General features: G+C 42.5%; 1 protein-coding gene across 5 annotated transcripts in view; it reads left to right on the top strand.

Moving 5' to 3' along the window:
- The window catches only part of LOC136108050 (ephrin type-B receptor 5), a 71,989-nt gene that overhangs the window by 24,263 nt on the left and 31,466 nt on the right, over positions 1–16,260 (top strand). For 4 of the 5 annotated variants that reach the window (XM_071814907.1, XM_065849515.2, XM_071814927.1 and 1 more), the window contains 2 exons: positions 5,280–5,344; positions 7,414–8,110. In XM_071814907.1, coding sequence (XP_071671008.1) covers positions 5,280–5,344; positions 7,414–8,110 — 762 coding nt within the window. Of the gene's footprint in view, positions 1–233; positions 303–5,279; positions 5,345–7,413; positions 8,111–16,260 lie in introns of those variants that run through there. The other variant, XM_065849523.2, reaches the window with a different exon arrangement.

The following is a 16,260-nucleotide window of genomic DNA, read 5'->3' as shown; positions in this document are numbered from 1 at the left end:
CCGGGTACTGGGTAGACTCATGCCTCAGTCCGGTTAGTAGAGGATCCATGGTGTGCCTGTATGTATGTGTGAAGGGATGTACTACAAGCTTCTGGTGCTTATATATACAGGTGCGAGCAAATGGGGAGACCACAGATCCAGAGGTCAGCTACTGGAGACTAAAAGTTTAAGAACAGTTCTTGCAGGGATCCGTATTTTATATAAATACATATAAATTTCCCACTAACAGACCTTCATCCTGAGCAGCCTGAAAGGGAAGCAGGATGAGGCCGTTGATGGTGCTGTTTCTGTTTGCATGACTGGTGAGTGTTTCTGTCTGTGTTGACCTTTGTAGCTGGCCATTTGTATATATGCAGTGCCTACATGTGTTTGTGTGTGTGCTTATTGGGAATACACACTCGACCTATTGGCTGGACCTGGGTACATGCAGCTGCAGCAGCCTTGCTTATGTGAGGTTACTGGATTTGGCAACCCCTAACAATATTTTTGCTCAAGACCAGAGAATGCTTTCTCTTTCCAGGACTCTTAGAGAGCATTCACTGTCTTCTTCATGTTCAAGGCATGATCATACAAGGCAGAATAAGCCCAGTAATATTTCAGTTGTTTTCCAAAAGTCTCTTAAGTCAGAGAGCTTTGCTACTTGTGGCATTTAGCTGCAGACCAAAGCAAACTGAATATTACCTTATACGCTATTTACCCTATCTACTGTAATTTAGCCTGGCCTTGAGAGGGGTGTTGATAAAGATGACTTCTATACCTCCCTTCCATCTTATTTAATTCTGTGTTTCTATGGTCTGGTGATTCCTAGCACCAGGTTCTAATCCCACAGGTAAAGGGATTCTTTCACTGTCTTCTCAGGATCAACTTTCTCTTCAGTGGCTATAAATTACCTAGACTTGTGTTCTATAATTCCCTCTTGCACCACTCCACTATGAATACACTGAGGACAAGTGTTCTTCAGTCTGGAAAGCTGTTAGGTGATCTCTGCCTTCATGAAGGTTGTCCAAAGGTCAATCATCCTTGGGTGAATAGTCATCCTTTGGCATCAAGGGAACGTTTTGCCTATAACAGAAGCACTAAAGTGCGTAGTTTGAAAGTATAGGCTAACCAAAATGGGCAATCATTAACATACCTATTCTGAACAGCCTGATCTGTAGTATTGTAGCAACTTCCAACCTCTGCCCAGTTGATCTTCATGTTGACATTATAGTATAGTGCAGGCCAAGAGATTGATTTGTGGTGTAAATATAGACTGGTAGTAGCATAAGTCTTTGCACATTTTTTGACCCTTTCAAGGACAGAGGACACTGAAATGAGTGTGTAGTTTAGTTTGGGTTTGTTGTTTGTTTTGTTCTATTTTGGTGGTTTGTGTGTGTGATTTTTTGTTTGTTTGTTTATTTGTTTGTTTAGTTTAGGGGAGAGAAATATATTACAATCTCTGATCAGCTACTTTTCCTTGAACTAAAATCTTAATAAGAATCTTAATAAGAAATCGGAATCTCATTCTTCAAATATGTAATATTGAAACAGAAGTAAAAGAAGAAATGTCATCATTTTATGTGTTTAAAAGACTCCACATTGCTCAGGTACCTTGATTATTCCTAATTTTTAACCCAAGGTGGAATATTGTTCTGTTGATACTCTGAGGTTACCTCAGTAAGTCTTGTCTCTAGCAGTATCATTGACTGTCCTGAGTCTGGGTCCAATCTGATCTTAGAAGACCCTTGATTTTGAGCCAGATAGAAAGACTGTAAGCCATTTTTCTTCCAGGTTGGAAATAAAAATAGTGAGGGACTTCTGACCATAGTTCATCAAATGAGATTTATGCACAAAAAATTCTTGTGTACTTTTCTTATTTTTCTAATGCTTCCTGATATAAAATATTCACTGTGAGAAGGACAGTTCTGTTTTCTTCAGGCTGCCTATGAAATATTAATGTACTTGAATGACTACATACCAGTGTACAGGTATAAGCCACTTTGTTAGTACTGAGGTAGCATTCCATGTCCTCAGTGTGCTGGGCCAGACTAGTATTATGCTTTTCTTCAGTGCGGATAGCAATGATCTGTTCAGCTGAATTTACCAACCTGTGAAATGTTCATGTGCTTGATAAAGATTACCTTGCTCACTGGTGAAAAGCTGTATAGAGAATATGCTTCCTGATAGTCATGGAAGAGCCCAGGCTACTGAGCAAGTCTTTTCTATTTTGTCTCTTCTCCTTTCCTTTCTCACTTTCCATCTGCCTTCCCATGCCCTAATTATTTTATTTTCACATAGATTTTCCATGGGGGAGTTGCATTATATTAATACATTAGTAAATTGGAGACTCAGACTTGATTAGAAAATAAGGTCTTTGTTGGAAAATGACCTTGTTAATTATTCCAGCATATCAAAACCAGGTTTGGGAACCCAATGGCAGAGTACTGACATAACAGAGTGCAACCCTGCACTCTCTAAAAAAAAGAAAAAGAAAACTCGCTAGAAGAAAAACATTGAGATAATGGAGCGAGTTCAGAGAAAGACAACAAAGCTGGTGAAGAGTCTAGAGAACAAGTCTTATGAGGAGCAGCTGAGGGAACTGGGGCTGTGTAGCCTGGGGAAAGGAGGCTCTCTACAACTATCACTCTCTACAACTACCTGAAAGGAGTGATAGGACAAGAGGAAATGGCCTCAAGTCGTGCCAGGGGAGGTTCCGATTGGATATTAGGAAAATTTTTTTATGGAAAGAGTTGTCAGGCATTGGAACAGGCTGCCCAGGGAAATGATGGAGTCACCATACCTGGAGGCGGTTAGAAGACGCATAGATGAGCTTCTTAGGGACATGGTTTAGTGCCAGAGATAGGTTGACTGTTTGACTTGGTGATTCTGAGGGTCTCTTCCAACCAAAATGATGCTGTGATTATAACCCCTGTGCAAGACTGTGCAACTGAGACAATAATGTGCATGGGAGAATGCCAAGTCCCTCTGCTGCCAGGACAGCCTTTCTTAGATGTTTTGCTGCTCAGTGGAGCCCTCTAAGCTGAGCTATCCTCAAGTACTGAGCTGCTCAGCATTTTTAAGGTCTGTTAGGTAATTTTAGTGGGGTTGTGCTTTGGCTGTAACCAGTAACTCTTTCCAGTACTGGCAAGTCAGCCCAGGTATTTTGCACAACTTTCAAAGCAAGGAACTGCATCGGCTCCTCAGGAAGATCTAAGAAATATTAATATACGATCTCCTGTAGGAGTATAGGAGACATAATTTCAGGGACACTGAAGAAACCTGATGTCTTGATAAACTTGCACACTTGATCCTGGTTGCTTTCGGATGAGTCTACTCTTTCTGCTGATTGATGTGGAGTGAATCCTCAGGAGCATTAATAGGGGCAGTGAAATCAGCAGTCCATTGGGTTTTGGGTTTTTCTGTTTGGGTTTTTTGGGGTTTTCCTTAAATGGTTGCGGTTTAGCCCCAGTCCCCCATCACCAGCCAGCAACTAGAACCATGTGCTGCTTGCTCACCCGTTTCCCACATCTGGTGGGATGGAGAGCAGAATCAGGAAACAAAAGTCAAAATTCATGAGTTGGGATAAGAACAGTTTAATGGAACAGTGAAAAGGAAAACTAAACTAAACAAAAAACCCCCAAAACCACAAACAAACAAAAACACCCAATGGCAATAATAATAATGAAAGAACATAGAAAGCTAAGGATTCACAATACAATCTCTCACTATGTGGCAACATGGATGTGTGGCTTGTTTTCCAAGTAACTGTTCCTCTGAGAACAGTTCAGCTCACACCGAAACCTGCCCCCTGTCTGGGACAGCAGCTGCTGGTTGAAACAACAGCACTGGATTGTGATCTCCCAAAGAACATCCTGGCCCACCACATTCCTCAGCAGTGAGACTTAGTGCCTCACCCCCTTACAGCCAGCCCCCAGTTTTAGATGGACCATTACCTTATATAGTATTGAATACCCCTTTGACTAGTTTTGGATCGGCTGTCCTGGCTGTGTTGTACCCTCAGCTTTCTGTGGAAAGATAACTCTGTCTTGGTCGATGAAGCACATAAACAAAGCAACAAGATAGAAAAATGAAAATGACAATAAACAAACAAGAGATTGACCTTCCAGAATTTAAGAAAAATAAGTTAATTTGTATAGTATGTACCAACACATGTAAATACCTATTTGATGGAGTTGTTGTCTTCCCTTGTGTCCTTACTATAAATTAAATGTGAACAGAAAAGTGCACGTGCTTCCATGCTAGTAACTTCCAGGGTGGTCTCAGATCTTGACGTTCACTTCTGGAGAATACTATGTGTATAGCTTGTGCTTTATACCCGAGCAGAGAATAACATCTCTAAGAGCAGTCAAGCCTGGTACCTGTCTCCAGTGGTAGATTTAATAACAAAGGAAATGCAGATAGTTGTTGGGATAAGTCAGGTCTGTGAAATTCTGCATGTACACTACTCATGAGCAGTATGTTGCAAGAGACTATTTAATACCAATCTGATAAAACTGAAACTTGTACACAGGCTTGCAACCTAATGCCCAACTCCAGAACAAAGTGAATCCATTGCAGGATCCAACTGGGTCATCATCCTCAGCTCCCACTGAAAATTGGTTCCAGAGCTGGAAACAAAAGTATCTTGACCTTGTGTCCACATTTACACCTATAAACAAAATGGTCAACCATGATCCTTAGGAGACTGGCATGCATTTATATAACTTACCTCTCTGTCCCACCCTTTCCTTTCTAAAAGAGAATGGCCTTATCTGTACTGCTCATTATGACAACTCTGTTCCACATTGTCAGTGTGTTTACAGTTTGCCTGGGAAAGTTTTTTGTCTGTCCAGAATATTGCCAAGCAACTTGCTAATCATGAGTTAGCTTGATTATGTGCCCAGTGCCTCTGCTCCTGTCTTGGCCCTGCTTAATTTGTTAGCATGAACGTAGCCTGTCATATTTAATCTCAAAACATGAATCTATATTCTGTTTGTAAGCCCTCTACAGGATATATTTTGTGGTTTGGTTTCCTGTGTTTGTTTTTGTGTTGTTTAGTGCGGTTTTTTGTTTGTTTGGTTGGTTGGTTTTGATTTTTGTGCTTTTTTTGTTTGTTTGTTTGTGTGTGTTTTTTCTCTTTTGTTTGTTTGGTTTTGTTTGGGTTTTTTGTTTTGTTTTGTTTTGTTTTTTTTTCTGGAGGCAGTCTTGTGAAGGACAGATAAGATTTTAGCCTGACCTTTTTTTTTTTTTTTTTTTTTTAATATATATATATATATATAAATATATACATATATAAACAGAAATACTTCTGGATACAACTGGAGAAACATCAGAGATTGGCTGGACCACCCACCCTTCTAATGGGGTAAGTATTTCTCTTGTCCTCGTGATTGCAACTCTGCTGGGAAGACATGCATGCCACTGATGAAGAAAGGGAAACTGTAACCAATGAGACTTTTTAAATGCATTTTGTACATATAACAATTTGAACATGGTATGTTATGCAAAGCCAGAATGTTAAAGAGAAGGATACTGTGTGGGATACTATTGCCACCTCCTTATGCTTTTCTACCTTCCGCTCCTGGGGTCTCCAGCCATCCCTTCACACAGATTAGACTAGACTAGACTAGACTAGACTAGACTAGACTAGAATAGAAGTAGAATAATTTCAGCTGGAAGGGACCTACAATGATCATCTAGTCCAACTGCCTAACCACTTCAGAGCTCACCCAGAGTTAAAGTGTATTATTAAGGGCATTGTCCAAATGCCTCTTACACACTGACATGCATAGAGCGTCGACCACCTCTCCAAGAAGCCTGTTTGAATGTTTGACCTCCCTCTCAGTAAAGTAATGTTTCCTGATGTCAATTCTGAACAGGTCTCCTGTCACTCCCTAACAACCTGTAGCCCTCCATCCAGGCACTCCAATTGTGTGACTCATTTCACCAAGTCTCACTAATACCAGTGAGATCATGGCTCTGGGAACTGACCAATGCTTCCAGTTCATCCTGTCTGTTTTTCATACTGTATACATGGGTGTGCAAGCATTTCAGATATGCTTCTGAGCTCTCCATGCTCTCAGGAGCAGCATAAGTGTTCCCACTAGCATTGCCACCCTCAGGTGCTGCCATGCCAACCTTTGGCTTACCTTCAGCTCTCCTGTTGGTATCCCCTTCCCCCATCAATTCTAGATTAAAACTGTCTCAATTAGTCCTGCCAGCTTATGAGCAAAGATGCAATTCCCTCACTGGGACAGGTGGATCCTATCAGGCCCCAGCATACTTTGTGCCTTGAAGACTCTTCCATGGTTATAAAACCAATGTTTTGGTGGAGGCATCATTCCTGAAGCCAGGTATTGATGTCTTGGGATCACCTGTTTCTTCCAAAGTCTTTCCCCATTACTGGGAAGATCGAGGAAAACACTGCCTGTGCTCCTGAATTTTTTAGCATTCTTCCCAGGGCCCTGACATCTCTTTTGATCAACCTTAGACTTTTTGTTGCAACATCACCAGTACCCACCTGAAAGGGCTAAAGTGGATAATAGTCTGAAAGCTGTCTGGTGACATCACTAATCAGAGCCACAGGGAGGCATCAAACTGCCCTGAAAAGAGGGTCAAGTCTGCAAATGGGTGCTTCCGTTTTGCATAGAATGGAATCACCGATGGCCATAATTTGCTGCTTTTTCTTCTTGGCACTGGTCTTAATGCAGGTCTTGTTGAGAGGAGTTAGTCGATCTGACCTTGGCAAGAGTACTTGCACTGGTTTCTCCTCTTCTATTTCATTATGTCTTTCATCTCTCATACCCAGGGCCTTGTACCTATTCCGTAAAACTAGTTGAGAGGGTAAGGAGGGGTTTCTCTTACAGCTTCATTCGGTAGCCTGCTTCCACCTCTCCCTGTCCCTCCCTTGTGTGTTCCTGCTGGCACAAATCAGATCCTGGACTTGCCCTCATAATGACCATCCTGATTTGGCTTTTGTGCATTGGCGATGACAGAGCACAGGTCCAACTGTGGTGAAGTTGGATAGGAGGGACTTCTGCTTTAATGTTTTATCCAAAGAACAGGGTCTTGTTTATCTGCCTCATTTGTTTGTATTGTGCATCTTGTCTCTGGAGATAAGAGAGGGGAAAACAGGAGGGAAGAAAGTGTGACTCTCTGATTTTAAGATTCTCAATACCATGTGACAGGTTTGCATGAATTACATTTTCTGTCACAACAGTTCTTAGTTGCAGGTTTCAACAGCTCTTCTTTACAGGGTCATATTTGTCCTGTCTAGAGCCCTATGCCGCACATGCCATAAGCAGGTTCAGTTCTTGGCAAGGAGAAGGGAGGAGAAGAAGAAGGCCTGTCCAATATTTTTGGTGCAGTTGAAAACTGAATCAATTTTTTTTTAACTATTTCTTCTTCCTTTTGTCTCCCATATATCCATTGTAGTGGGATGAGGTAAGTGTACTGGATGACAAGAAACGTCTGATCCGAACCTTTGATGTCTGTAATGTGGCTGAACCAGGTCAGAATAACTGGTTGCGCACTCACTTCATAGAGCGACGTGGAGCCCACCGAGTCCATGTCCGCCTCCGTTTCTCAGTGAGAGACTGTGCCAGCATGCGCATTGTAGCTTCTTCTTGCAAGGAGACTTTCACACTCTACTACCACCAGTCAGAGGCTGACTTAGCCTCTCAGGAATTGCCAGAGTGGCGTGAGGGCCCCTGGACCAAAGTGGACACTATTGCGGCTGATGAGAGCTTTTCCCAGGTGGACAGCACTGGGAAGGTGGTGAAGATGAATGTTAAAGTCCGTAGCTTTGGGCCACTAACCAAGCATGGCTTCTACCTGGCCTTCCAGGACTCAGGAGCCTGCATGTCCCTGGTGGCAGTCCAAGTCTTTTTCTACAAGTGCCCAGCTGTTGTGAAAGGATTTGCCTCCTTCCCTGAAACTTTTGCTGGAGGGGAGAGAACCTCGCTGGTGGAATCACCAGGGATATGTGTACCAAACGCTGAAGAGACAAGCACGACTGGATCTTCAGGTGTTCGGCTGCACTGTAATGGAGAAGGAGAGTGGATGGTGGCCATTGGACAATGCGTCTGCAAGGCCGGTTACCAGCCTATTGATGATGAACGAGTCTGCCAAGGTGAGAGACCTTTTTTCCCCACCTCTTAGACAGACTATTCTTTGTTGGTGTTAGTACTATTTGACATTTGCCAAAAGTTCACAGAGCTAGGATATTAAATAATTTTTCACAGAGAACGCTGATTGCAGCCTTTTCTGACATATTTAGTGCCCCAGACTGCAGCTGGAGTGACCACTTCTTGGTGCTGAGAACATCATTGGAAACCCCACTCAGGCCTTAGTTCAAGCTGCCACCACAGACAGCCTGTTGTGCTACATATACCAAATTATCAGGACTTGTAACTAACCAACTCTAACATAGTTCCACTACTTTACCAAGGGGCAAGAGCATTAAAGGAGAGATGTTACATGGAGCAAAGCTGAGCCTGGAGCTAATACACTCTACCATCCTAACTCATTTTGGCCCTTTTGCTTATGCTGTTGGAACTAGTCATAAAAAAAAGGAAGGGGAAAAGGCAGCAACCTGTTTATGGGACAGGAAACATATAGCAGGGTTCTATGAGGCTGACTTGGGAAGAAAAAAACAGTTATAATGGTATTATCATTACCTCTAATGTGCTCTCTGCCCTGGGGTTCATGGTATTTTCTGTGAAATGCTTATAGGAATAAGTATTATTATGTGTCACCCAGTAATGACATTGGGCCAAAATCTGGCCAACCGTGAACACCCAGTCTAATGTCATGACTGTCTTCCTTTGTTAAGCTGGAGACAGTCCATTAGACCAAACTGCTAATGTTGGTTATATAATTTTGTTTACAATATTCTTCTGGTACTTTGTTGGTTTTAATCCACATCTACTCAAAATCTATCATCAGTGTAAAATGTTGCTGCACCACCACTACTCTAAAAATTAAATGTAATGTGGAACATAGTTTTGGCTGCAGACAAAATTTTAAAGTTGGATTGTAATTTATTCGAATAAGAGTTTGGCTGGGACATTGAGAGTACAAATATTCTGATTAACACCAAGTGCAATGTGGATAGTTAATGGTTGTCAATGTTACTTTAAATTCCTGTTTCATGAAGTGATTGGGGTAAAGCAAAATAACTTTATTAAAACAGAGTTCATTGTGCTGGAGGCTTATAAAGCAATCAATAAAGGTAAGTGACTTTTATTTGTTTGAGCTTTGAGAATGATTAAAATGTGTGTGCCTTTTTATCCTGCTCTTTTCTGAGAGAAGTGTAACTACATCCATATAGTGCTGCTACTGAGACAGAAAGCTCAAACAGACATAGAGCAGCTCTATAAGGCATTAGCTTTGCTGTGTGCATCAGTTGCATGATTATTTCAGTATGCAGGTAAAGTGTCAGTCAAGAATTCAGTATCAAATAGTAGTCTTAAGCACTCAAAAATGTGGAAATTAGGCTTGACAAATAAAAATAGGGATTTAAAAAAAATATGTCTTGGTTTTTTTGAAGTATTCAATGAAAGCTTATATTCCCTTGCAGCCCCATTATCACGATGATGAAAATGGTAAATATTTTAAAGAATAAATGAAATTATGAAAGTCTGTCAAACTACAAAACACTGCTCCCATCATTTACTTGCTGATATTCCATAAGCAGCTTACAATAGCCAAACACAACCATATAATGTGGAGCTGGTGAAGGGTCTAGAAAACAACTCTTATGAGGAACAGCTGAGGGAACTGGCACTGCTTAGCCTGGAGAAAGGAGGCTGGGGAGATACCTTATTGCTCTCTACAACTATCTGAAAGGAGGTTATAGCATGAAGGGTTTTAGTCTCTTCTCCGAAATAGCAAGTGATAGGATGAGAGAAAATGGCTTCAAGTGGTGCCAGGGGAGGTTCATACAGGATATTAGGAAATTTTTTTCATGGAAAGGGTTGTCAGGCATTGAAACAGGCTGCCCAGGGAAGTGATGGAGTCACCATCCATGGAGCTGTTTAAAAGATGTGTAGGTGACGTTTGTAGGGACATGGTTTAGTGCCAGTGTTTGACTCAGTGATCTTGAGGGTCTCTTCCAACAAAATGATTCTATATTTCTATGATTCTGCCCACAAGCTTTCTCATCCTATTTTCTCAGTATGTCTTGCTGAGAAGGGGGAGTAAGAGAGTGGCTGGGTGGGCTTTTGGCTGTTTGCCAAGGTTAATCCACCGCATGGCTTCTCCTTTCTTCTTTCGCTGGATGTTTCTGAGAGTACTGAGGAAGCAAAAGATCTGCCTTCTCTTCTGTAGGAGCTGTAATTGGCTCTTCCTCTGTAGGTTGCAAGTATGTACAAAGAAATCAGATGGAGAAGAGGATTCTATAAAATTGCCTATGACCTGTGGCTCTATATAGTTCCTTCTGATTGCAGGATGAATCACATCTGTCTTATTGATAACTGCAGAAGCCAGTAACTGTGCACACAGCTGTTTGAGGGCTCATTTGGGAAGAATATTGCATGATTATTTTTGTGTTATTAAAAGATGTCCTTCCTCACCAGCCCGCATAAACTTTTTTCAGTATGTGAGGCTGAGGAAATGTTAAGATTTATGTTAAAGCATAAGCCTCAGTAGTCTGCTAAAAGTATGCATATACTATTAGTGAAAATAGAAGAAAATACACAACAAGTTCATCTCAAATTTTAATGGCTTAAAAGTTTCTTCCTTTAAAACCATACAATAAGTTACATTGCAGGGACCTGTGGAAGTCATCTGCTCCAACCCCGTGCTCAAAGCAGGACCAAATTGGGTTAGGTCACTCAAGACCTATTCTAGTCTAGTTTTCATTATTCATAAAGTTGAAGATTTCACAATGTCCCTGGGTAACTGTTCCAATGTTTGATGACTCCCATGATTAAATTTATTTTTCCTATATAGAAGATTGTAATTAGATGTAATAAGATGTTATTACAACTCGTGTCTGTTCTCCCATGTTCTTCCACTTTGTGCCTACACCTCTTTATTATCCCCCCATTTCATGGCTGCCATAAGTTCCACGATCCCCCCAGCCTTATCTTCAGTGTATTTTTCTGCTCCTGAGTAAGAGCTTTAACTTAAAGGTAAACTCACTGTTGATAATAATGTTTGGTGTCTTGTGCTAGGTTACATATTTTTTTTTCCTTACATTTTGCTCCTTTCACCAGCTTCTCCAGCCTTATACTGCTACATGCACAAACATTTTTGTGCTTTTCAAGTAGTTTGCTTATTTTCTATATCTAGCTAATCATAGGTTTATTTCTTGGCGAGGGGTTCGGGGGGGAAGGAGTGTTTTATCTAAGAGTTACCTAGATTTTTATTTTCTAATGTGTCTTCTGCATGCTACTTATGCCATCTTTCTTGCATTATAACAGCAATGTCTAAATTGTATTTCTACAATATGATCAATTATTAAATCCTTTCCATTGTCCTACCCTCTGTAACTGCCGAACTCTGTCCCTCTTTGCAGTTGATTCAACTCGGGGCTTATTCTAGCAGCGCATCCCATTATCTAGTTAAAGCAAGTGGCATAGCCCATACTGCATGCTGATCTTGCTTTGCCTAGAGTAGTTCTCATTTGAGCTCTGCATAGCTCTGCACATCCAGTTTTCCCTAGGCCTCAAATTCGGCTATGTCCATTTATCCCTGCAAGTTTGAGTCCAATGACAGCTTTGACACACTCTCAATACTCTTATGTCTGGTAATCATTCTTGCTGCCCCACAGTACACCTGGAAGCAGAATTCCCATATGAGAAACAGATTGCTTGTCTCAGTCAAGAAGAGAGCAATTTATGCTGCTCTAAATGTCTTCCTATGTCTCAGCTCAGTTCCAGGTCATACCTGGGTACAAAAAGTCAAAGTGTCACCTCTATCACATTCCCTGAGAACACTGCTGGGGGTACCTAAGGCTCTGTTGAAGTTTCCAGCTGCCCTTTGTGGTCCTTCTCCCCTTGCTGTGTTTTGTTTTGTTTTGCTTGGAATATTTTTTTTCTCTGCCCTTATTGTCCAAATGAGCTTTTTGGTGACTTTTTCTCTCTGAACTTCTTTGGTTCTTGGTCTGTCCCCACCTCATTTTCATTTTCTTGACACACAGCCCCCACTACACATTCCATTATTCCAGCACTTTTCTATGCCTGTTTTGATATTTGTTATTGTTACATGTCTGTCAGAAATTGCTCCTCTGTCCTCCCAGGTAGAACTTGTCTCCAGTGAGCAGTCGGGTCAATACAAGCAACAGAAGGGCAAGTATTGTAGGGGGGAGCTGAGGAAAACTGGGTCAGTGTCTTTGAGATGAGCTGTACCCAGCTGTTGTGGCATTCTTACACTGTGTCAAGATATGAAAAGTAATTGAGAAAACCTGAGAGAAAAGCATTTGCACAATCTGAACTCTGCTTTCTCCTTTCTTAGTAACCTTGTCTTGATGGAAAGTGGCAACTTGCTTTGCCCCCTGAGGTGCTAGCTCTCCAATCCTCTATTCTTGCATTAGATGTTGTGAATAAATGAGAACTAAATCTGTGTTTTCTTGGAAAGTACTGGTGCCTGGGGGATGATCAAGTCATACTATCCCCAGTGACAAGGCCTGTGGTTTAACTGGTGTTCACAGAATCATAGAATGTCCTGAGTTGGAAGGGACCCACGAGGATCATCAGTTCCAACTCCTGTCCCTGCAAATGACAATTCTACAGTTCACACCGTGTGTCTGAGGGCGTTGTTCAGTCTCTTCTTGAAAACTTTCAAGCTTGGGGCTGTGACTACCTCCCTGGGGATCCTGTTTCAGTGCTTCACCACCCTCTGGGTGAAGAACCTTTTACTAATGTCTAACCTAAACCTCTGCTGGCACATCTTCCTGCCATTCTCTTGGCTTCTGTCATTGGTTGCTGAAGAGAAGAGATCAGCACCTGCCCCTCCTCCTCTCCTTGTAAGAAAGCTGTAGACTGTCAGGAGATCTCCCCTTAGTCTCCTCATCTCAAGGCTGAACAAACCAAGTGACTTTAGTCACTCCTCATACAGCTTCTTCTCCAAACCCTTCACCGACATTTTAGACCTCTTCTGGACACTCTCCAGCAGCTTCATATATTTTTTATACTGTGGTGCCCAGAACTGCACACAGTACTCCAGGGAGGCCACACCAGTGCAGAGTAGACCGGGACAATCAGCTCCCTTGTCTGGCTGGCAATGCTGTGCTTGATGCACCCCAGGACGTGGTTAGCCCTCTTGGCTGCCAGGGCACACTGCTTGCTCGTGTTCAACTTGCCATCGACCAGAACCCCCAGATCCCTCTCTGCAGAACTGCATGTTCAGCAAGGGTTGCCATGTCCCAGGTGCAATTTTTGGCCCTTGCCTTTGTTAAACTTCATGTGGTTGGTGGTTGCCCATTTCTTCGGTTTATTCAGATCCCTCTACAGTGCCTCTCTGCCCTTGAGAGTGTCAACAGCTCCTCCCAATTTTGTGTCATCGGCAGACTTACTAAGTATTCCCTCTAGTCTTATGTCCAAGTCATTTATAAAGACATTGAAGAGTGCTGGCCCTAAGATGGATCCCTGCGGAACCCCATTATGGACTGGTTGCCAGCCCGACATATCCCCATTCACTAGAACCCTCTGAGCCTGGCCCATCAGCCAATTGCTCACCCACTGCATTATGCATTTATCCAGCTGTATGCTGGACATCTTGTTCAGGAGGATACTGTGAGAGACAGTATCAAAGGCTTAATTGAAATCCAAAAAGATCACACCGGCAGGCCTCCTTTAGTCCACTAGGTGGATAACCTTCTTGTAGAACAAAATTAAATTTGTTAAGCAGTAAGAAGGGAATGTAAGGTACATGAAAACTGAAAAATGTCATAATGAGAGATGGAATCTGTCTGTGTGTGGAAAGACAACCCGAGGCTAACTTTAACTGCTGGAATAAAAGGAAGTGTCTTTTGCCTATTCTTCTTGCCCTCTGTGGGCTGAAGTCCTGAGTGCAGTCAGGTAGCATATCTTAGGGAATTTTGAAAGAATAAAAGTACTCATGGATGTAAGCAGTTCCTTGACTAGATGCAGAGGCAGGGGCAGGGCTTAGGTGGAAGCAGAATGCGTGTGACAGCTGTATGGCCTGTGAAGGCCATTCTTTAGCTACATGGAGGCCAGTGAGGGTCTAATGTAGGCAGTCCAGCCTTATTTGCCAAAATTGCAAATGTTAAATATAAGTTACTATGAATTTTAGGTCATAGTCTTTTTTTTTTTTTTTAAGGTGAGCTTATAATTAGGAAGGTGGAGGAGATGTGAGTCATGTATAATCACTGCGAACTGGCTTTGCTTGTGGCATGCTGTATGATTTAATTTTGCTATTCTTCTTCTGGAAGTAGAAATACCCAAGGGCAGAAAGAGGGTTTCAAAGCATGATCCTTTGACCGTATCTGCCATGCCTCCTAGAAATACCAGTATGAGTTTATAGGTTTATACAGTCATTTTTTTTTCTCTAGACAATACAAAAGCAATCACTGCAGAGAGATCTTTCTTCCTAAGTTGCTCTGGGTTCCACTCCATAGTTCTTCAGCTGTAATTTCTGTTGTCTGAGTTGAACTGGGCAGGTGAGTCTCTTCCTTATTGCTTTTCTTTACACTTTTTTCAGTCTCCTTTAAACTCTTTTCTTGGGTTTCTCCCTCAGGGGAACTTCTGAACATCTGAAATGACATGTAGCCTAGTGCAAAGAACTTCCCATTCAGTGTTCCCTGTCCACCCACAATCCTGTCGCTATCCTCTTTGGATCCTTTCTTGAAGTATTTGTGTACATTGATGAGATGCCTGGAAGCCTTCTCTTCTCCAGGCTGAATGGTCCCCGGTGTGTCAGGCTCTCCTCCTAAGAGAGATGCTCTAGTGCCTTAATCATCTTTGTGGCCCTTTGCTGGATTCTTTCCAGTATGTCCGTGACTCTCTTGTACCAGAGAGCCCAGAACTGGACACATGACTCCAAGCGTGGCCCATACTATGTTGTCCAGGAGGGTATTATGAGAGACAGTGTTGAAAGCCTAACTTGAAGTCAAGGTAGTCACTATCTACTGGTCTTGCCTCATCTACCAAGCCAGTAATTTCATCATAGAAGATTGGTCAAGCCTGAGTTTCCCTTTGAGGATCCGTGCTGGCTACTCACAGTTACCTTCTTGTCCTTCATGTGTGTGGAGGAGGTTTCCAGGACTCGTTTCTCTGCCATCTTCCCAGGGATCAAGGTGAGGCTGAGCTGTCTCCATTTCCCTGTGTCCTCATTTTGCCCTTCTTGGAGAAAGGAGTGACATTAGTTTTCCTCCAGTCCTCAGGCACCTCTAACAGTCACCACAGTTGTTTAAATATTATCAAAGGTGGCCTCAGAACGGCATCAGACAGCTCCCTCATGGGCATATCCTGTCAGGGCCCATAGAATTATGTAGGTCCAGTTTGCTTAAATATTCTTTCACCTGATCTTGCACCAGGAGGAAGATCTTCCTTGTTCCAGACTTCCTCTTGGTCTTGCTAGTCAAGACTGATGTGAAGAAAATGTCCCTTATCAATTGCACCACCCAGCAGTGGGCCCACATTTTCTTTAGTCTTCCTTTACTCACTTATGTACTTAGAGAAGCCCTTCTTGTTTTTGACATCCCTTACCAGTTTGTTTCCAGGTAGGCTCTGGCTTTCCTAACCATATCTCTGCAGGCTTGGACAGTGCCTTCATGTTTCTCCTGGGTTACCCGTCTCTGCTTCCACCTTCTGTGTACTTCCTTTTTATGTTGGAGTTTAGCTGGAAGCATCCTGGTCAAACCTTCTTCCCTCCATGGCCTTATCCCATGGGACTTCTCCAAGCAGATCCCCAAACAGATCTAATCTGTTCTCCTGAAGTCCAGGGCTGAGAGTTTTCTTTTTACCCTGCTCACTCCTCTCAGGATCTTGAACTCCACTATCTCATGGTCACTGCAGGCAAGGTTGCCTTCAGCGTTCACATTGCCAGTGAGCCCTCCCTAGTTTGTGAGAATGAGGTCCATCAGGACACCTCCTTCATTGCCTCCTGTATTGCTTGGGTCAGGAGGTAGTCACTAATGCTTTCCAGGAGCTTCCTGGATTGCTTATGCCCCACTGTCTTGCCCCTCCAGCAGACATTAGGGTGGTTGAAGTCCCCCTTGAGGATCACTGCCTCCAAACATGAGGCTGTTTCCAGCTGTCAGCTCTCAACTCTATTCAGTTTTTCACATGTAAGCATCCAAGGCCATCTGAGACA

This window comes from Patagioenas fasciata, chromosome 1 (genome assembly GCF_037038585.1).
Source record: "Patagioenas fasciata isolate bPatFas1 chromosome 1, bPatFas1.hap1, whole genome shotgun sequence".
Taxonomy (NCBI): Eukaryota; Metazoa; Chordata; class Aves; order Columbiformes; family Columbidae; genus Patagioenas; species Patagioenas fasciata.
This window is presented reverse-complemented; position numbering and strand designations above follow the sequence as displayed.